Consider the following 23,510-nt stretch of genomic DNA (forward strand, 5'->3'; position numbering starts at 1 on the left):
TCTATTTCAAATATTGCTGAAGTGAAAATTCTCATTCGAGTCTCTGTGACCATCAACAAACATTAGAGTATAAAACTAGGGCAGTGCTAAGATTTGGAATTTCTGGACTAAAGAGCATATGTACAAAAGACTAATTTAGATTGCAACTTATGAAAATGTTCCCCACACATTCATCAATAGGCAGCATTTTTTAAATCTTTTTGAGACAGAGTCTCACTGTGTTGCCCAGGCTGGAGGGCAGTGGCGTGATTTCGGGCTCACGGCAACCTCCACCTCCTGGGCTCAAGCGATTCTCCTGATATGCAGCATTTTCGATGCTCTTTAACGTTGACAAGGCGACGAGCACATTCTCCCTCCCTGGATTGCCTTTGGTAATGAAATTGATTGGCTTGAGGAACACCATCTCATCAGCCCTAACTCCATTATTATTTTCTTTGAAGAAAGAGTTGGATCAACCCCTGGCGAATCTGCTTGGTCTTAACACTATAGATGATGGGGATGAGCATAGGTGGCACCAGAAGTAGACATTGGCCAGGAGGAGGTGAACAACAGGTGCAGTATGCTTCAGGAAGCGGTGCACCAGAGCCACACTGATCATGGGCACATAATACACAAGGACTGCACAGATGTGTGATACACATGTGTTGAGGGCTTTCCACTGCCCCTCTCCAGAAGTAATGCCCAGCACCGTGTAGAGAATCAGCACATAGGAGACTGTGAGGAGCCATGAGTCCAGTCCAAAAGTGGAAGTGATGATACAGAGCCCCAGAATGCTGTTGGGACGAGTGGCACCACAAGGCAGCTGAATTAAATCTGAGTGCAGACAATAGGAGTGAGAGAGGGTGATGTGGCCACAGAAAGGCAGACGCTTCAGGAGAAAGGGCAGTGGGAACATGAGCATCACACTCTTCAGTCCAAGCGTAGCACCAGTACCAGCAATACGGGGCAAGGTCAGGAGAGCAGTGTACCGCAGTGGGTTGTAGATGGCCACGAAGCGGTCCACAGACATGGCCAGCAGAACTCCTGACTCCATGATGGAAAACAAATGTATGGAGAACATCTGCAAAAGGCAGGCTTCAAAGCAGATCTTTTTGGCACTATAAAGGAAGATGCCCAGCACAGTGGGCAGTGTAGAGGCAGAGACACCAAGCTCTGCAAAGGCCAGCATAGCTAGGAACAAGTACATGGGCTGGTGCAGAGAGATGTTTTTCTTGATCACAGTCAGGATCAGGCTATTGCCCATGAGGGCCACAAGATATGTGGAACAGAATGGAAAGATGAACCAGGGATACTGTTCCTCCAGACCAGGGAAACCAGTCAGCAGAAAATATTCTGGGATGAGTTGACTGCTGTTGAACAATCTCTGGTGTCTGGAGTCTGAGGACTTTGGCTTAGGCAGATGACACAAACATAACCTGTGGTGAAAAACATCAAATTAATAGACTGTTGACTGAGAATGACTGTAAATTCCTCTGCCTAGTACTATCAACCAAGTCATTTATCTTCTCCCATTCCATGACTAGTTCAATTTGGTCTTCAATACAACAAGAGAGTGTGGAGACATGACTTACAGATACGTATATGACTAAAATAAAATAACATAATAACAAATTGTACTATCACAATGTAAACTAATTCCCATAATGACTTCAAAGTACATATGTATGGGTAATGTTTCCCATTTCTCTAGCAAGAGACAGCACTGAGTAATTTAAAGAAGGTAAGGTGGGGCACAGTGGTTCACACCTGTAATCCCAACACTTTGGAAGGCCGTGAAGCAGGCAGATAGCTTGAGCTCAGGAGTTTGAGACCAGCCTGGGCAACATGGCAAAACCCTGTCTCTCCAAAAAATACAAAAATTAGCCAGGTGTGGTGGTCCATGCCTGTAGTCCCAACTACTCAGGAGGTTGAGGACAGAGGATATCTTGAGCCTGGGAGGTGGAGGTTGCAGTGAGCTGAGATGGTGCCACTGCACTCCAGCCTGGGTGACAGGGCCACACCCTATCTCAAAAATAAATAAATAAATAAATAAAAAAGACATGGTTGGAAAGATAATGGCATAAAAAGCTGTAATCTATCTGACATTCTACACATCCTGATTAGAGCATGGTGAACTTTCAGTGACTGATAGGGACACTAATTAAAGAGTAACGTTACCTCAAAGTTAGTGTAGAATTGCCCAAGAGATAAAGAATCTAAATGTCCATCCCTGCCACTCCAAACAACATCAAATACCTCTCTTCATCGGAGGATAGAATTATCAGGTTTTACCTAGATAAAACATCTCTAAAAAGGGCTCAGTTCTCCATGTTCATTTCACAACCCCTTGGATAATCACACTGGTTTTTACATATGGAGGGGAAGGAGTAGAAATGAGTTTATGTTAACAAAGGATAATGGAAAGAAGTTTTTTTTTTTTTTTCCCCACTGGAATTCCTGTTAATGGAAAGCAATGTTCTGTCCTTTGGAAAATTCCTCTCAAATTTCCAATTCACATATTGGAGTATACTTAACCCCTGTTTACTGTGTGTGTGTCATAATGGACAGGAGTGTGGAACCCTGCAGACTATGTTTCTAAAACTGCAAAAATGATGACTTCTTAAAAAGTTCTTGATGGTCCCAAAAGCTTAATCCATCATATAACTTTAATCTATGATAGCTGAAGTGTGGATGCCTTCTGTAACCCCACCTGGGAAGGCAATCTGGATCTCTTTACATCACTCAAGATAAATATACCTGTCAAGAGAGAGGGAGAAACCTCTGTATATCAAGATGTATCTGTGAGGAAACCTCCACACCTCAGGACGGGAGGTTATTCAAAATCTCTGTGTTAGAAAAAAAATTATAGAGGAAAGTAAATAATATCTCTCTTACTATATGAAGAAAACATCTAACTCCTTTCTGGAAACAATTAAAACACATGACATGGGGAAAACTTATTGGAGATGAAAAAGCTGAAGGTATTAAGCTGTGGGATAGAATGGAATCTACAGACTTGGCATTAAACCCCCCATTTCTACTTTCTAGTGGACTAAATATTGGAGTTTGACCTTTTAAATATATAAAATGGGGATGATAATATCTATAATAAAAATTGAGGGTAGTGAATATAAAAGCATGTACAAAAGAGCCTTATACGCTATACAGCAGTCACTAGTTACAAGAGAGTAATATTGTCTATTGTGAGAGACATTGAGTCTTCAGGGTGGTCCCATGACATCTCACTGAGGGATTAACAAAAGGGGTCCCTTAACTTGGAACCACTCTAATACTTCGGGTCTTGCTCTTCTCTAATTAATATTTTTGGGTGTACATCCTCTCTTCCAACTCCATCCTCCCATGCCTCAATTCAGCATATTAGTAAATATTCTAGTGGTATACATTACCAGATTTTATGTCTTGAAGTTTTACATTTCAGAGCAGTATGCTTAAGAGGTAGCATTGCAGGTTATTACATCATACTGCCTCAGGGAAACCCTGATTCAGTCACTTTGTGTTCGGCTCATGATTTCTCCATCTGTAGAGCAGGGTTACAATATCTACCCCTGTAAGCATGCTTGAAGCTTAAACAAACTAATATATATGGAGCAGTCAGCATACAATACTTTCACTCTATGCACTTATTATTGGTTGAAATAATAGTATTAATAATATCACTATGCCGGGCGCGGTGGCTCAAGCCTGTAATCCCAGCACTTTGGGAGGCCGAGACGGGCGGATCACGAGGTCAGGAGATCGAAACCATCCTGGCTAACACGGTGAAACCCCGTCTCTACTAAAAATACAAAAACTAGCCGGGCGAGATGGCGGGCGCCTGTAGTCCCAGCTTACTCGGGAGGCTGAGGCAGGAGAATGGCGTAAACCCGGGAGGCGGAGCTTGCAGTGAGCTGAGATCTGGCCACTGCACTCCAGTCCCGGCGACAGAGCGAGACTCCGCCTCAAAAAAAAAAAAAAAAAAAAAAAAAAAAAAAAAAAAAAAAAATAATATCACTATAAGTCAAACATTTAATTTTTATACAAGCTTTTTAATATTTAGGCATTTTCTCTCCATCTTTGTAGATAACATTCAGTTTTTTTTGAAATTAAGCAATTTCTTAATTGTTTAAAATGTTCTGGATTGATGATATCAGTGTTGTATCCTTAACCTAGCCTTATGATACTAACACCTTTCAAGTATCTAGAATGTCTCCAAGAAATAATTTGACCCTGCTTCCTGAAGAGAAGACACTGGTTCTCACATATTAAAAAGTTTCACTATTTTCTATAAGAATTTAACAACAACAAACACAACATTTGCATAAGAAATTAGTAACTGTGTAGAACTGTCAGAGTACTGAGTATCAACTGCCATGTAAAAGGGAGTAGAAAATATTTGAGAGACAGTATGCCTGTTCATGACAGGGATAAAGGGGAGGCAGAAGTATCTGGAATCCAGCCTAAACTTGGGCTTGTCATCTATAGACTGTTTGCTGGTATGTTCATTTTAGGAACACCAATAAAAAGTGAATAAAACTGATTTTAAAATATGCATCTTCTGGCATTTCAGGATGGTCTGGTGGAGGAGAAGTTAGTGTCATCTGAACATAATCCATAAATTTGAATTAAGGAGAACAGTAATTTTTTTGTTCTATACCACTGTTTAAGATGAAAGAAAAATTCTCATATGCACATCTTCTTTGAATTACACTTCCTAATGCCTGTGAAATGTTGCTGAGGATATTTAACTCTCTAACTTGACTACTCTATAAATCCCAACACAGGATTATCTTTCCTTTCCTAATTTTCTTGGATATTCTGTTTGTTTACTTCTCTGGTTGTTTGTTTCTTGATTGCTGTTATTATTCATTATTTTTCTTTTTCTTTCCGTAGCACTGTGGAATTCAGTTCAACTAAAAATTACATTTTAAAGCAAATGCAACCTTCTTTATTTGATGAAATCCAGCTCAAATGTTAACTTGTTTTGTGATATCTTTCCTCAACCATGCATGTAGTGAATCACTTTCAATAGCAACCTCCCTCAGCAATTGCAGTTTAGTTATTTATGTGATTTTCTTCTAGAGAAGACCTAGAGCCTATATTTTCAGCATAACACCAAGCATTAATACATGAGAAGGGAGAAGGGGAAGGAAGGTAACAGAAAGGAAGGTGAACACTTATATATAGTGATGTTAGTCTAAGCTGGGAGTTTGATGAAAATAAGACTGTCTTCCTTTATCGAATGAGGACCTCTTTGAGGACATAAAAATAATATAGTTTTACTTCACTATAAATGAGGAGTTGTTATTGTAGAAAGTCAGGGATGAATGCTAATGAATGAGGTGCGAGACTAGACTGGAAAGTATTATAAGGAGAGGTTAAAACTGGTGTTTGGTCGGGAAGGAGGCAAGGAGAAGAGGAAATAGAATATATTAATTTAGTGCTATGTATTAGGCACTTCAAAAGGGTGATTTAAGTATATTATCATTGTATATGTCATCTTTTTCATCCTCAAACTTCTCAAAATGATCTAATCACACCATTTTAAAACTTGGAAGCATCAGAAATTGACAGTTCAAGTGACTTACCAAAGTCACAGAACTACTCTGTGGCAAAACTGAAGTTAAGGTTAGGAGAGAAAGAGTCTGAGCAAAAGCCATACAGGGGAAGAAGTAATGGCAAATGAGAGGTGAAGGTGGAGGTGACGCTGGGTCAGAAAGAGAGAAATGAGGAAGAAGTGAGACGTGTTGGTCGTTAGGAGAGTTGGGTTTGAGGCTGAGCAGGTCAAAGTAATGTAGTTGCCTGCATGGGATGAAGGGGCCAAGGACTTTGCTACAAAAAGCAAGCAAGTGGAGGGTAAACAGACCTATAAAAGAAAGACATTTAAAAACAAAATCAAGTGTTTAGATGAAAAAGAACTGGATTTGAAGACAAATAAGAAGCTTTCCTACCCCAGGGTTTAAGTGTTCCTCTTTTACCATAAGAATTTCTGCCACACACAACTTGTCTGTGCCTCAAAGGAGAAGGGCTTTCATGGCACAAGGAAGAGAAAACAAAACGTGTGTTAGAAATGAGCTACAACTCAGAACAAAAACCCTAGGCAGGTTTTGCTTATCCGAACAGATTTTCTGTCCCACTGATCCCAAAACCTGGGCTTCTAAGGGTGAACCCAACCCCTCCTCTGTGAATCTTACCAAGCTCAGATGTCAGCTCTTCTGTGATGTTTTTTTCCCACTCATGTATGTAGTTAATCACCTACCTTTCAATCTAGTTTGTCTCAGACCTGGTCTCCAGTGCCCCAACTGAAGGCAGGGGCCAACTGGTTTTCATATTTATTATGATTCCAGAACCAGTCCCTCCAATTTTGCTACCAGTTCTCTGGGAGACACAGGCAAATTAGTCTTAGAAGGATGTGCTGCTTCTGGGCCTGCAGGAAAAATTGGACCAAAACCAGAGGATCTCCGAAGTACTCTCTAGGGAATCCTAAGTCAAATTCTGAGAAAATACAGAACGTGTGTGTGTATATGTGTGTGTGTGTGTGTGTGTGTGTGTGTGTGTGTTTCTTTCTGGGTAAGCATGATTTCATGTGCATGTGCACATTTGTAAATTTATATAAATATACACGTGAACACATGTGTATGCATGTATCTATATGCAGGTATATGCACAGCCATGCTCCTTTATGTAGAATTTTGTTTGCAAGTTTCCATGAATCTATGAGCCCACGTATACATGCACCAATTGAATGTGTGTGTATTCATGTCTTTATGTGTGTATGCATACATAGCATTTTTCTATACACAAATATGTTTGTATGATATGTGTTTTTTATAGATCCTTCTTAATACCCTAATTCTTGTTCCCTACTCATTCTAATATGCTGAATCTTGTTGGTCAGGATCATTCTTGTGTCCTATGGGCATAGGCAGAAACTATGTTGTGCTCAATCTGGTGAAGTGTAACCTAAGAAACTCTTTAAATTTACACCTTTTGCTTAGAGCTGTTTTTTTTTTTTTTTCTTATATTAGTGACTCAAGGTTATACCTCAATCATATTACCACATACAGTTTTGACATACTTTTAATATCAATTTTTTGCTCTGTGATTTTAATCTAAGCTTCTATGTTTCTCCCAGGTATGTTTTCTTTGATATACGGGCTCAAGAAGAAGCTGGATCCTTGTTCACTGCATTATTCTAGCTCAGAATCCATGTCATGTTACCCTCTGCATTGACCTTTCCTGAATCACTCACAGAACTGGAAGTCAAAGCACCTGATTTTGCTGTCTGCTTTTCCTAACTTCACATTTTAGTTGTGAATATATGAATGGTGTCTGAACTCCAAAAAAAGTAGATATTTAAAATGTTATTTAACTGTACTTCATTGCAAGCAGAATTCCACTCCAAAAGAAATCATTGCAACAGTTACCTTAACAAAGCCCCTGAGACTCACCATTGATACTTTGTTTTGTACCAAGCACTACCCTGGTGGCCCCTCAGCCATCAGCCTGAATTCTAGTCTTAACCACATTCTCCAAAGATGATCATCTCCTCAGCCTGCCCTGAAGCAGTATCTGCCATATATAGATCTGCAAGGTTTTCTAGTCCAGAGTTGTCAGGGTGATTCCTTCATTTTCAGCTGCTCAGTTGCTCCCATGTTTTGAATTCTCATTACATAATGATAAACTTGACCATAGAAACACTCATTATTTGACAGTGTTCCTGTGATTACTTTGTCCTCTAAAGGCTCGTGAGTAGGATCCCTGACCCAGTCCAGGTGCCGCAGGAAATACCCAGAGATTCTTCCGACATAAGCACTCTGGTTGCATGTAGATCAGCCACACTTCCCATAGGCTTTCCAAGCTCTGTGTGTCATGTGTGATCACTTGTTTCCCAAATATGGAGAAAGTGATGGCTAAGCAACCACATTGGGGTGAGGAAATCTCTTGGCAAAATTAGTAAATGCTAATTGGTCAATATTCAAATACTTGGTCAACATTCAAGTTCTCTAATAATACTTAAAGATAAGATTTCCTGCTTCTGTGCCATAACTACCTTAACTTGTACCCCAGAAGAATTTCTTTCTATTTTCTCTGAAATTAACAGGGATTGAGTGATCTCAGTTTTTACGACAGTCTATATGTGCAGAGCGTTTATGTTCCAGAGATGGCTTATAGTCCTGTCCTGACTCTGCCCACCTTCTTTATGTAAACAGGAAAAACTGTCAAATTAGAACATATGTTTTGTAAATGGGAATCAAGAAAGGATAAATATGTCATGGGTGAAAGACCATGTTAGGAGAGGAAGCAAACACATTTCATAATAACAAGGCATTTTAATTTATTTTATTTATCTGGCTGCTTTTCAATCATCACATTTGAGGGGCCTGGCTGGAGGGAGCCATTATTACTTCTGTAGACTTAACAATGCTTATTTATATAAGTAAAAAAAGCAATTAGAAATATTTGGCAGTTGCCATTAAGTTGTTATGTGTTTTACGTACATTTTCTTCTTTAATTCCCACTATATTTACCATTTAATTTGATTTTTGAATGAGGCGCATGGGTCTTAGAGAGAATAGGTAAATTAAAATCATTTTAATTTACTCTCACAATGGTAACCAATATCACAATCAAACTATCAATTTATTGTATTGCATTATTTACACATTGAAATAAAGTAATTGTAGCAATTTACGTTATTAAATTATTCTGTTCTCACTTCAAATCAATTTCCTTTGACTTTTTTCTTAAGCATGACTTAAACACATTCATATTTCTTGGCATGTTTTGTAATTATTTTTGCTGAAAACTGGTCATTTAAAGTAATATGTTGCAGCACGTCTGAATTTTATTATTTTTTCCTGGAGTGCTATTATTTATTATTTTTAAATAACTTGTCTAAACTTAAAATCTTGTTAAAAATTGTGTCTCTTGTAATACATATTGGTACTAATGTCTCTGCTCAGATTACCTTAGTTCTTATTTTTTAGCATGTCTTTCTGTGGTGTCACCCTTGTGTTGGCATATTTTAGTGGTTAACAATTTATGTTGGCATAGGTTGTGCTCAAACACCTTGACTCAGTAAGGTTTCTATGCTTTGACAATGCATTTCTTTGTGGGATGGGGATTGCATTAAAAGATGAGCCAGCTCTCAAATCTGCCTTAACTTTTACTTTATGCTGGGCCTCCTTGCATCTCTCTTGCACATGCTTTTAATTTTCTGGTGAGACGTGAAGGTGTGGGGAATAGGCTTTTTCTGTCTTTACCAATTCCAGGATCTCTCTGTAAATGTAGCCTAGTCTGCTACTTACTCCAACATGGACCATAGTTTTAGAAAATCAGGTCTATGGGTTTTCCCCATTAATTTATCATTTAACATTTACTGTGCTACTTTTTACTGAGAATGCTAATGCAGATTTTCACCTTCCACTTAAATCATACTTGCTTTTTCAGCCAAGGAGAATCCCAAGCTCAATGCTAGTAAAACAATAGTTCTCACAAACCACCCTGGATGCTGGGGATGTAGAAGGAGCCCTGACAAGATGGCACAGACTCTCACTGATCTTACTAAATGTTCTAACAGTTTCTCAGGAATAGATACTTCTCAGTTTGTTGTTTGACTTTCAATTTTTGATCCCTGAGATGGTTGCTTTTGATAATTTTATCCCATTTTATTCCTTAATTTTGGAGGATGATTTGCAGAATTCTTTATGCTTTCATAGCTGGATCACATTTTGATGTAATAACATTAATAATGAACACAGTTTGAAATTCATATAAACTATTACTCTTTTAGTTTTTTTCATGGATAATGTGACATGCATTCATGTTTTGACAACTCAAGAAATATATATGGCACCAGAAAAGTCATAGAACATTTGTTCACCTCATTTTTTGTGATTTTCTTAACCTTGTTTGAGTTCTGGTAGTAAGAAATTTTATTTATTCAAATATCAGTTATTACATACAACTATCACATAAAATTGTTGCTCGATATTAAAAGATTAATAATCTCTTAGAAACTAGATGAGCACATAAGATTCAGAAAAAGCATAATTTTTTTTTTTTTTTTTGAGATGGAGTTTCACTTGTTGCCCAGGCTGGAGGGCAATGGTGTGATCTCAGCTCACCGCAACCTCCGCCTCCCAGGTTCAAGTGAGTCTCCTACCTCAGTCTCCCGAGTAGCTAGAATTACAGGTATGTGCCACCACGCCCAGCTAATTTTTGTATTTCTTCGGTAGAGACAGGGTTTCTCCATGTTAGTCAGGGTGGTCTCGAACTCCTGACCTCAAGTGATCTGCCCACCTCAACCTCTCAAAGTGTTGGGATTACAGGAGTGAGCCACTGTGCCTGGCCCATACTTTCTGTTTTTTAAGCTTAGTGCTACTGCTTGGTTGTGCGAAATCTATTAATTTCTTCTTTAAATAATGAGTAGAAATTGGGTCATAAGTGATTAGGTAGTATATTACAAAATATGAAGTTTTGGACAAGAGGTAGTTGACAAGTAAGCAGAAACTCACCTTTATTTCATATTTAATTTACAAATGAAAGGTATGGAGGGAACTCAAGGAAGGCTTAGATCAATTCCCATGATAGGCAAATCTAAAAAAATATTTTAAAAAATTGATAGGGTCTGGGGACCAAAATCTGTGTAGGAAGGAGTTGAAAAGGGGGTATTACCTTTGAACTGTAAGATTCAAGACTCACTGAATATTGAAACCAATCAGATATAGGCTCATCTTTTCTTTTTTCCACACTTAAGATACCACGGCTGATATAAAGAGGCCACAATTCAGTAGGAATAGATAATAGTTTAAAAGGCCTACATTCTCAAGACTATGATCCCAAGTAGTATCTGGGAGAGAGCAGCAAAGACCTGCCTCTCAGAATTGGACTGTACGATGTATGTGTAAGATGTAGGACATAGTAATGGTCTGTTTGCTTGTTTACCTTTTTTACTGTATCAGGATACTTCTTGGATCAGGGAACAAGTGTGTTTTATCTCTCTACTCCAAATAATACTGCATGGGACCTGGAACAGGACTGGAATATTTTTGTTATATAAGATAGAAATAGACTCAGAGTGCCTAACAGATACGGCACCTAGTTTAAATCACTGTTACATATGTGCAACACATATCATGCCTTTAGATTTCTTTACTATAAAGTTTTTAGTTTAGTGTCTGCTATTTTATTTTTCTTCAATTTTTGTGCTGCCTTCACTCCCTGCATCCCCAAATGGGAATGATGTAGAGTCATTCATCTATCAATAAACAGTTTGCCAAAATGAAATCATTCTTGACATTTTAATTTTTAATATATGATTGGTAATTCTTTTTAAAAATATCAAATAAGTGCATAAAATCACTCTTTATCTCAATGTGACATTTACTTCACTAAAAGTAAACCACAGACAACCCTCCAGCAGCAATTCACTTATCTGCTGAATTGTCTTGGAATTATAAGGGTTGATACTGACAATCATCTCTTAAATGGTGGATTTATCAGATCATCAAAGATGAGACATGGTCTTGAAGCGCAGACACTTGGCAGATGAGCATTAATGGGAAGCAGGTATAGAACCAGGGCATGATAGCTGTGAATTACAAGAGGGCTGGGGACATATTTAGTGTGCACTGCACATGAAGAAAGAACCCAGCCTGTATTTTTGAAAGAATTACTTATTATTATTCCTTAGGTGGAAATACCATTTCTGGGAATAAGGAAACAAGAGATTCTTATTTTCAAATATCATTTGGAGCATGCAAGACCCGAAGAAGCTGGCAACTGAGGCAGAGATGAGTGATTTACTCCTTAGGTTAAGGATTGTCCACTTTATGAAGTTCGTGATATATAAATGTAGAAATTCAATGTCCGAAAGAAAGGTCTTTGATAGGGCATACTACTCATGACAATCCATCCCAGTGTCATTATGTGTAGATCCAGAGGACTGTGATTTTATGTTCAAAGGCACTTGTCCGCTTGCAAGACAATAAATTTGGTAGTTGCCTGGTACCGCAAATAGACAACTTTCTGCCCAAAGCATAAATTATCTTCAAAAAGAACTGCTGAATATGTTGTAGGTAAAAATCAAAAAGAACTTTTTTGGTTTTTGTTATGGGAGTTAACTGACCTCAAGGATCTGCTGCATCTTGATGTTATAGATAACACAGTTCATCGGGGGTGGAAAGATCATAGAAACAGGACCCATGAGGGTGTACACTAGGGGGAATTGTGTAAGTGTGGCCCGTCATTGAGTCTACAGATGCAATGCAATCCCTATCAAAATTCTAATGGTATTCTTAACAGAAAGAGAGAAAAAAGTTCTAAGATTTACATGGAACCTCAAAAGACTCAGAATAGTCAAAGCAATCCTGAGCAAAAAGAACACAGGTAGGGACATCACATTATCTAATTTCAAATTATACTACAGTGACATAGTAACCAAAACCATATGGTACTGGCATAAAGACAGATACATAAACCAATATGGCAGGATAGATAACCCAGGAATGAATCCACTCATTTACGCTCAACTGATTTTTGACAAAGGTGCCAAGAACATATATTGGGGAAAGAATAGTGTCTTCAAAACATAGTGCTGTGAAAACTGGTATTTGCATGCAAAATAATGAAACTAGACCCTTATCTCTCGCCACATTAAAATATGGATGAAAGACTTAAATCAAAGACCAAAAACTATAAAATTACTGGGAGGAAACATCAGAGAAATTCTCCAGGACTCTTGTGGGCAAAGATTTCTTGAGTAAGACCACAAAAGCATAGGCAACCAAAGCAAAACTAGACAAATAAGATCACATCAAACAAAAAATTGATTGTTTTCTGCACAGCAAAGAAAACAATCAACTAAGTGAAGAGATATCTCACAGAATGGGAAAAAATATTTGCAAACTAGCCATCTGATAAGGAATTAATGATCAGAATATACAAAAAAGGTCAACTAACTCAACAGCAGAAAACAAAACAAAACCCAAACAAAACCTAAATAATTTGATTTGAAGTAGGCAAAAGAGCTCAATAAATGTTTTTCAAAAGAAGACATGCAAATGGCAAATAGGTATTAAAAAATACTCAACATCACTAACCATTATGGAAATACAAATCAAAACTACAGTGAGATATCATCTCACCCCAGTTAAAATGGCTTTTATTCAAAAGATAGGCAAATTGAAGAAGAATGAAACAGGACCCATACATTTCACCATATCAAGAACTAACTCCAGATGCATTATGAACTTAAATGTAGAACCCCAAACTGTTAATCTCCTAAAAGAAAACCTAGGAAATACCATTCTGGACATTAACCTTGGCAAAGACTTTATGAATAAGTCCCCAAAAGCAATTGCAACAAAATCAAAAAATGACAAGTGGAAATCAAACTAAAGAGCTTCTGTACAGCAACAGAAACTATCAACAGAGTAAACAGATAAGGTAAGAGTGGGAGAACATACTAGCAAACTATATATACAACAAAGGTCTGATATCCAGAATCTATAAGGAGCTTAAACAACTCAACAACAACACAGAGCAAATAACCCCATTACAAAATGGGCCAAGGACAAGAAGTGACACTTCTTGAAAAAGACATACAAATGGCCAAAAGTACACATAAAAATGTTCAACATCACTAATTATTAGAGAAATGCAAATCAAACCACAATGAGATGCCATCTCCCACCAGTCAGAATGCAGCACTTCTTGGTTGCATCTAGTTGGCCATCTTGCCCTGAGTCCTCCAGAATGCCCACTATGAAAAAGACAAAGAATAGCAAATGTTGATGGGGTTGCTGAGAAAACAGAATTCTTATACATTGTTGGCAGGAATATTAATCAGTTTAGCCACTCTGGTGAGTGGTTTGAAGATTTATCAAAGAACTTAGAATAGAACTATACCATTCAACCCAGCAATCCCACTACTGGGTGATATGCTCAAAGGAAAATAAATCATTCTACCAAAAAGACACATGAACTCCTATGTTTGTTCCAACAGTATTTATAATAGTAAATATATGGCATCAATTCTCATCAATGGTGGACAAGATATGCCCATCAATAGTGCACTAGATAAAGAAAATATGGTACATATACACCATGGAATATTATGAACCCACAGAAAAGAGTAAAGTCATGTCATTTGCAGCAATATGGGTGCAGCTGGAGGCCATTATCCTAAGTCAATTAACACAGGAACAGAAAACCAACTACTACACGTTCTTACTTGGAAGTGAAAGCTAAACATTGAGTACACATGGACAGGACATGAAGACAGGAACAATAGGCAATAGGGATAACCAGATGGGGAGGGCAGAAGAGAAGCAAAGGTGAAAAACTACCATCAGGAACTACGCTCACTACCTGGGCAATGAAATCATTCATACACCAAACCTCAGCAACATGCAGTTTGCCCATGTAACAAACCTGCACACGACCCACTGAATCTAAAATAAAAGGTGAAAAAAAAAAAAAAAAAAAAAGACAGGCTGTAATGAGTGTTGGTGAGGATGTGGATAAAGAAACCCCATACACTCTTGATGGGAGCATAAATCTGTATAGCCACAATGGAGAACAGTATGGAGGTTCCTCAAAAAGCTAAAAATAGAACTACTATTTAATCCAGTGATCCTACTGTTGGGTACATATCCAAAAGAAAAAAAATCAGTCTATCAAAGAGATATCTACATTTTCATGTTTATTGCAGCAGTATTCACAATAGCCAAAGTATAGAATCAACCTAAGGGTCCGTTGACACGTGAATGAATAAATAAAATGTGGTGCATATACATAATGAAATATTATTCAGCCATAAGAAATAATGAAATCCTGTCACTTACAACAACATAGATGGAAGTAGAGGACATTGTTTAAGTGAACGAGCCCTTGCACAGAATCAGGAATATCACATGTTCTTACTCATATGTGGGAGATTTAAAAAAAAAAAATTGAACTCGTGGAGATAGAGAGTAGAATGATGGTTACCAGAATCTGAAAGGGGAATATAGAGAAGGGTTGGTTATGGGTACAAAAATAAAGTTAGGATGGAGAAATAAAAAATAAAGTTAGTGTTCTTTAGTACAGCAGGGCAACTGCAGTTATAATTTATTGCATATTTTGAAATAACAAAAAGTAGAATTGGAATGTTCCTGTCACAAAGAAATGATAAATGCTTGAGGTGATAGATATCCCAGTTACCCTGATTTGATCGTTACACATTGTATACTTGTATCAAAATATCACCTATGCCTTATAAAATTAGTACTCCTATTATGTATTCATAAAAATAAAACAGCATCTTTGAACTGGCAAACATTTATGTAAAAAACAGTAATTATTTTTCATGTAAGAAAATAGTGATGACATAGTTACACATATATACATAAGAAGTAATGAGTATCAACTTTATTTTAACAGTAGAGTCAGTTCACAATGTGCAATCAACTGGTCACATGAAAAGAAGTAAATAAAAATTGCTTTGTGGTGAGAGGGTTCTAGAAAGAGTTATTAACTAATTCCTTATTTTGAATTGCTGTGGTCCATCCCCAATTTGTCATTTTATCTTCCCCAGTGAAATCACCTTGAGAATGGCCCTACGAATCTGCTGGGTCTTGATGCTGTTGATAACAGGGTTCATCAAGGGTGGGAAGAGCACAGGGACAGTGCCCATGAGGATATGCACCAAGGGTGAGGTGTGGCGCCCAAGCCTGTGGACAATGGGCAAGCCTAACACAGGCATGTAGAAACAGAACACAGCCAGGATGTGGGAGACACAAGTGTTGAGGGCCTTCAGCTGCTCCCCTGCAAAGACGATGGCCAGCACAGTGCAGAGGTGACAATGTAGGAGAGTAGGATAAAAAGAACATCAGAGCCCATGGCCAGCATATTGATGCACAGCCCATAGAGTCTGTTGAAATGTGTGTCAGAGCAGGCCAGAAGGATCATGTCTTGGTGAAGACAGTAAGCATGGGAGAGTGCCCCAGGTCGACAGTAGTCAAATTTTAATAGGTGCAATGAAGGTGCAGCACTGATGGCAGCACATCGCACGCTCAGCACAACCCCAATCAATGCTACGCGGGGACCTGTGAGCCCAGATGCATAGCACAGTGGGGATCAGATGGCCACTAGGAGGTCCAGAGCCATAGTAAAGAGCATGGCTGACTCCATGAAGAAGGAGTGGAGGAAATGCTGCTGCAGAACACAGGGCACCAGGTTCACTGTGCGAGCATCAAACCACAGCACACCCAGCACAGAGGGCAGCGTGGACATGCACAAGCCCAAGTCTGTCACAGCCATACCAGATGAAAGATGGTGGCATTATCCACAAGGGCCACAAGGTATCCTACAAAAATGGACAGTGAGATCAACTGGTGAGCCCACTCCAAGCCTGGGAAGCCCATCAGCAGGAATGTAGAGAAGCTCAAGTTGGCACTTGATAGAGAGGGCATCATCAATTTCAAGAGGCCTATTCACTCTGGGGAAGGGGCAATGTGTTTGAAGGTTAACAGGGCAGTTAGCACAATGGCTTCTGCTATAACTGGACACCAGTCTCCTGCTGGATGGTCTGGCCTCTCTGTACTGCCTGGACTTGGTTGCCCCTTAATTATTCACTGCCTTCACAAGCAGTCTAAACTCCTTCTCTGCATTCTGCACTGTTTTAATTAATGCCATCTAATTATTTACTTAACTCGATGATATTAAGCCTCTTCTGGGGATGCCATTCTACACTGGCTGCACTGGCACTTATAAAACTGTCTCTCTCCCTTGGGTCTTTCACCCTCAAAGGAATCTCCCTAGATGGATGCAGACTTGATGAATGCCAAAGAGGGATTAGCATCCTCTTAGATCAAAGCATTTGAGATGCCCAGTTATCTTAAATGGAAATTTCGTGAACTGTGAGTACCCCTAAGAGGGATTTCAGTGAGCCAGATGATCTTTCACTCTCTTCTTTCCTCAGCTGCCAACTTTGTAAGAAAATTTATTGGGTGCTTCTCAGTCCTCTTTTTTCGTCTTTCTTTTCTTTTCCCAGACAAAACTCCTCTTGAGTCTGTCTTTACAACCAGGTAGTTATTCACCGTCATTCACTGAGCAAATATGTAAAGATCACAAGCTTTGGGTCAGATATTTGAATGCAAGCATTAATAGTAAGACACAAAGTCTGTCTTTCAGAAAGCATTGTCTTCTGCAGGAGGTTCATGTGAAAAAACTTTCCTTGATGAGGCAAAAACAGACTTCTCAGGTAATACAAATATTTAGCAAGCTTTCCTTACTCATGTCTGCACTATCATTCAAAATAGGGAACACTTTAGATAGAGGGGAAAACATGTACAAAGGCTCAGAGTTGTCACAAAGACATAAAATTATGTGAACTTCAATTACATGAGCCATCTGTGTTTTACAGATACAGTATCAATTTCAAAGACTTACAGAGGCTTGTGGATATTAAATAACAGGGAATAGTTGTAAAGATTTTTGCCTGCAGGAATATAGGCTTGTGCTGAAGAATGGACCAGACCGTTTAAAGCAGATAGTGTCATTAGCAGGAATATGTACAGCTTTGGCTGATTTTATATATGTATGTATGTATGTATGTATGTATGTATTTATTGTGTTCATTGTTGTTGTTGTATCAGTGGAGCATAGTTAAAACTACAAGCACCACAGTCAGAGAGAACTGTCAAACTTGGTATAATACTGGGCAAGATATTTTGTCTCTCAGCCTCAGTGTACTTATCTGTAAAATGGATAATCTAGTAGTACCCATTTCATAAGGTTATTGTCAAGATAAAGTGACTTATAGTGTATTATGCCCTTAGAATAATACCTAGGTTATAATATGTGCTTAAAAAACTATTATATGCAAAATAGAAGGTACTCAGTACCTTTTGCTGAGTTTTTCTGTGAACCTATAACTCTTAAAGTCAAGTCTATTTAAAAAGTATTTAATACAATAATTTTATGTTACTGCTTTCTGTTGCTATCTTTTCCTGATACTAAATGGAAAAATAGATAATATATTCTAGGAAAGAGAACAAAAAAGTTAGGGAGAAGCCAGGTGATGGGACTTCCTTCAGTATAACATGGAAAACACAGCCCTGAATCGAGTGACCTTGTTTGGAGAGGAGGTCCAGCATAATGGTTTAAGAAAATCAGACATGCTTGATATTGAATTTCAGTTCTGACTTATGTTAGTGATTTAACTAAGGAAAGTTCCTTTCCTCTCTAAACCTCAAGTTTCCTAATTTTAAAATATTGAAAATAATAATATGTCCCTACTTTACAGGTTTGGTGAGAAAATTAAATGAAATAATGAAAAATAATGAAAATAAAAAAGTACTCAGCACTCTCTACCGTGACTTAAATGCTTAATAAATATTAGCATTTATCATGATCACAATTATCATCTTCACTGTCATCTTCAGCATAATATATAACCTTTTATAGTCATTGTAAAATGCTCTTTTTAGATTATAAAACTGAAATATCTTCTTCAGAAAATTGGTATAAGGCAAAGATAGAGAAACACATATAGAAAATAAGATATATCACAGCTTTTTTCTTTTGATACAAGTATTTATAACCTTTTACATAGTGATTGTTCTGTACATAATTTTGCTCATTGTTTTTCACTTAATATTTTGCTAAGTTTCCTAAGCATTTAAATGTCATTTTAATAATAAATAGTGCATCAAATGAATATGCTTTGATTTATGTAACATTTTTGTTCTAGACATTTTGTGTGCTTACATTCTTAAAATTATAGACAATAACACAATTAAATTATAATATTCCCTCCCCCCTGCCCCCTCCCCATGATAGGCCCCGATGTGTGATGTTCCCCTTCGGAGGGATTGCATTGGGGGTTATACCTGATATAAATGACGAATTGATGGGTGCTGACGAGTTGATGGGTGCAGCACACCAACATGGCACAAGTATACATATGTAACAAACCTGCATGTTATGCACATGTTCCCTAGAACTTAAAGTATAATAATAATAATAAAAAAATAATATTCACTTATTAAATAGTTCAACACATATTTATTGATCATTGACTTAGGAGCTGGATTTAGAACTGTGAGCAAACAGGAAAAATATTTTGCCACAAGTAGCTTACATCCTAAATTTTTAATTTATCCTTTATTTAGGACAGATTTTTAGAAGTGGCATTTCTGAGACACAGAGCATGAATATTTTCAAGACTTTTGATGTATTTTTTTCTGAAATGCAAATTAAACCACATTTTTATTCCAGTGTGTGAAAATACCTCTTTTACCACATTCTTAACAGCACAGATATTGATTGTTAACTCTTTTCTTTAATATTCGTTTAGTAATAAAATAAAATATGTTAATTTGCATTTTAAATTTCGGTAAGGTAGAAGTTTCCAAATATGTTATTACCTATATGTATTTCCTAATTTGAAAAGAATGAAATTTAGAGGTCAGTGGTCTATTTGTTAATAAGAGGCAAAATGGGACTTCAATGCTAATCTAATCCAAATCCTTCATTTTTTATACCCCATTCTACCAAATGAGATCTATAGAATAGAAATTTCCTCTAAACATGTAGAAGAATATTCTAAGTCCCAGAATTGCTATTGAGTAATGTGGCCTACTATGTGGATGTAAATTAAAGTTTGGAATGGAGCTTATGTTTAAGGAGTGCCAGCCTGTAAGGCTGGAGAAACTGCTGGGTTCCAGAGGGCCTCCCAAGCCTGAGATTCTGACAGCACCCACACATACATACAAACATACACAAGAAACCGCACAAACATACATACACATTTTTAGCGTTTGGTTCTTTTTTTTTTTTTTTTATACTTAAAATTCTAGGGTACATGTGAACAACGCGCAGGTTTGTTACATATGTATACATGTGCCATGTTGGTGTGCTGCACCCAATAACTCATCATTTACATTAGGTATATCTCCTAATGCTATCCCTCCTCCCACCCCCTCCCCATAATAGGACCCGGTGTGTGATGCTCCCCTTCCTATGTCCAAGTGATCTCATTGTTCATATCCCACCTATGAGTGAGAACATGCGGTATTTGGTTTTCTGTTCTTCCTATGTCCAAGTGATCTCATTGTTCATTTCCCACCTATGAGTGAGAACATGCGGTATTTGGTTTTCTGTTTCTTGTTTGCTGAGAATGATGGTTTCCAGCTTCATCCATGTCCCTATAAAGGACACAAACTCATCCTTTTTTATGGCTGCATAGTATTCCACGGTGTACATGTGCCACATTTTCTTAATTCAGTCTGTCACTGGTGGACATTTGGGTTGATTCCAAGTCTTTGCTATTGTGAATAGTGCCGCAATAAACATACGTGTGCATATGTGTCTTTATAGCAGCATGATTTATAATCCTTTGGGTATATCCCCAGTAATGAGATGGCTGGGTCAAATGGTATTACTAGTTCTAGATCCTTGAAATCGCCATACTGTTTTCCACAATGGTTGAACTAGTTTACAGTCCCACCAAAAGTGTAAAAGTGTTCCTATTTCTCCACATTCTCTCCAGCACCTGTTGTTTCCTGATTTTTTAATGATTGCCATTCTAACTGGTGTGAGATGGTATCTCATTGTGGTTTTGATTTGCATTTCTCTGATGGCGAGTGATGATGAGCATTTTTTCATGTGTCTGTTGGCTGTATGAATGTCTTCTTTTGAGAAGTGTCTATTCATATTCTTTGCCTACTTTTTGATGGGGTTGTTTGATTTTTTCTTGTAAATTTGATTGAGTTCTTTATAGGTTCTGGATATTAGCCCTTTGTCAGATGAGTAGATTGCAAAAATTTTCTCCCATTCTGTAGGTTGCCTGTTCACTCTGATGGTAGTTTCTTTTGTTGTGCAGAAGCTCTTTATAATTAGATCCCATTTGTCAATTTTGGCTTTTGTTGCCGTTGCTTTTGGTGTTTTAGACATGAAGTCCTTGCCCATGCCTATGTCGTGAATGGTATTACCTAGGTTTTCTTCTAGGGTTTTTATGGTATTAGGTCTAACATTTAAGTCTCTAATCCATCTTGAATTAATTTTCGTATAAGGAGTAAGGAAAGGATCCAGTTTCAGCTTTCTACTTATGGCTAGCCAATTATCCCAGCACCATTTATTAAATAGGGAATCCTTTCCCCATTTCTTGTTTTTGTCAGGTTTGTCAAAGATCAGATGGCTGTAGATGTGTGGTATTATTTCTGAGGACTCTGTTCTGTTCCATTGCTCTGTATCTCTGTTTTGGTACCAGTACCATGCTGTTTTGGTTACTATAGCCTTATAGTATAGTTTGAAGTCAGGTGGCGTGATGCCTCCAGCTTTGTTCTTTTGACTTAGGATTGTCTTGGCAATGCGGGGTCTTTTTTGGTCCCATATGAACTTTAAAACAGTTTTCTCCAATTCTGTGAAGAAACTCATTGGTAGCTTGATGGGGATGGCACTGGATCTATAAATAACCTTGTGCAGTATGGCCATTTTCACAATATTGATTCTTCCTATCCATGAGCATGGAATGTTCTTCCATTTGTTTGTGTCCTCTTTGATTTCACTGAGCAGTGGTTTGTAGTTCTCCTTGAAGGGGTCCTTTACATCTCTTGTAAGTTGGATTCCTAGGTATTTTATTCTCTTTGAAGCTGTTGTGAATGGGAGTTCATTCATGATTTGGCTATTTGTCTGTTACCGGTGTATAAGAATGCTTGTGATTTTTGCACATTGATTTTGTATCCTGAGACTTTGCTGAAGTTTCTTACCAGTTTAAGGAGATTTTGGGTTGAGACAATGGGGTTTTCTAAATATACAATCATGTCATCTGCAAACAGGGATAATTTGACTTCCTCTTTTCCTAACTGAATACCCTTTATTTCTTTCTCTTGCCTGATTGCCCTAGCCAGAACTTCCAACACTATGTTGAATAGGAGTGGTGAGAGAGGGCATCCCTGTCTTGTGCCAGTTTCCAAAGGGAATGCTTCCAGTTTTTGCCCATTAAGTATGATATTAGCTGTGTGTTTGTCATAAATAGCTCTTGTTTGGTTCTTTTTTAAATTTCACTTTGAATTTTGTTTCTTTTCCTTTTTATCTTTGAAATGGGGTCTCACTTGGTCACCCAGGCAGTGGCGTGATTATGGCTCACTACAGCCTCAACCCACTGGGCTCAAGCACTCTTCCCACCTCAGCCTCAGGCTAAAAAAAAAAGAAATAAAGAGGAGGGGAGGAGTTGGGGAGAGAGGAGGCAGAGCCTGGAACATAGAGGCAGGAAAGTCTGCCTTATTGTGGAGGCAGGGATATCACTATTCAGGGCCCAGGAACTTCTATACTGCTAAATCCATGCTAAGAAATGTAGAGTTTAGTTAATTAAACAACTTAGCACATTTTTTGTGGACCCTGATCAGACAGCAGAAGTGATGGTTTATGTACAAGCTTTCTCATTCCCCAGAACTTTGAAGAACAACTTTCAGGAAGTATCTCCTGGTCATAATATATAAGAGTGTGTGAATGTGTGTGTACATATATATATGTAGGTATATGTATGCACACACACACTCTCTCTCTTATATATTATGTAGATATATGTATACACACACTCATATATACCTATATATACATATATAGGTATTCATGTGTATATATACACACACACATATACATGTTATGTTAATATATAAAATATTTATAAATATATGTATATATTTTTGATAGGGGCAGTATCTTCCTATGTTGTCCAGGTCAGTCTCAAACTCTTGGCCTTCAGCAATCCTCCCACCTTGGCCTCCCAAAGTGCTGGGATTACAGCATAAGCCACTCTGCCTGGCCTCATGGTAATTTTAACCTGTAGGAGAATGGGTGGGAGGATCCAGAGAGCCTGAGTGAAGTAGAACTGGGACAATGAAGACAACATCTTGATGGATGCCAGCAGAAAGGTGTCTTCTTGGTTTCTGAATGTGAAGAGGAGGAGTTCCTCGAGACAAGAAGAGAACTTCTGTTAGCTCTGGATCCCACTTTATGTATCTATATGTCCACACATACATTTAATATTTATTTATCGAGTATATAGCGTGTGCTAGGCTAGGTATTCATGTGTATATATACACACACACATATACATGTTATGTTAATATATAAAATATTTATAAATATATGTATATATTTTTGATAGGGGCAGTATCTTCCTATGTTGTCCAGGTCGGTCTCAAACTCTTGGCCTTCAGCAATCCTCCCACCTTGGCCTCCCAAATATTGTATTTATATAGATTTACTGGTGTGCAAGACATGCATAATTTCTCCAAGGATCTTTAGTTGTTCTAATGGACACATGCACACACCTTCATAAACAGGACGTTACTGTGTGACAAATGTCACGCAGGGCACGTGACAAATGTCACGCAGGACAAATGTCATGCAGGGCACGGTGGAAGGAAACTGATGGAACATTTGGTGCTCCACTATTGGAAAGGGAGGAGCTATCTGTGAAAACGTCCTTGAGGAAGCAACTTCAAAGCTGAGACTTCTGCAAGGATTGCATTTAA

The 23,510-nt window shown here is 38.0% G+C and overlaps 1 protein-coding gene across 1 annotated transcript; it reads right to left on the bottom strand.

Moving 5' to 3' along the window:
* Window positions 1-451: 451 nt before the first annotated feature.
* On the bottom strand, window positions 452-12,187 carry LOC117081312 (olfactory receptor 51I2-like). Its single transcript, XM_033207131.1, has 2 exons — window positions 12,110-12,187; window positions 452-1,390 (listed from the first exon to the last, which is right to left on the bottom strand). The coding sequence occupies exons 1-2, from the start codon at window positions 12,185-12,187 to the stop codon at window positions 452-454; spliced, it is 1,017 nt and encodes a 338-aa protein (XP_033063022.1).
* Between the last annotated feature and the right edge of the window lie 11,323 nt (window positions 12,188-23,510).

Source organism: Trachypithecus francoisi, unplaced genomic scaffold, assembly GCF_009764315.1.
Source record: "Trachypithecus francoisi isolate TF-2019V2 unplaced genomic scaffold, Tfra_2.0 Lachesis_group8, whole genome shotgun sequence".
NCBI classification, from domain to species: Eukaryota; Metazoa; Chordata; class Mammalia; order Primates; family Cercopithecidae; genus Trachypithecus; species Trachypithecus francoisi.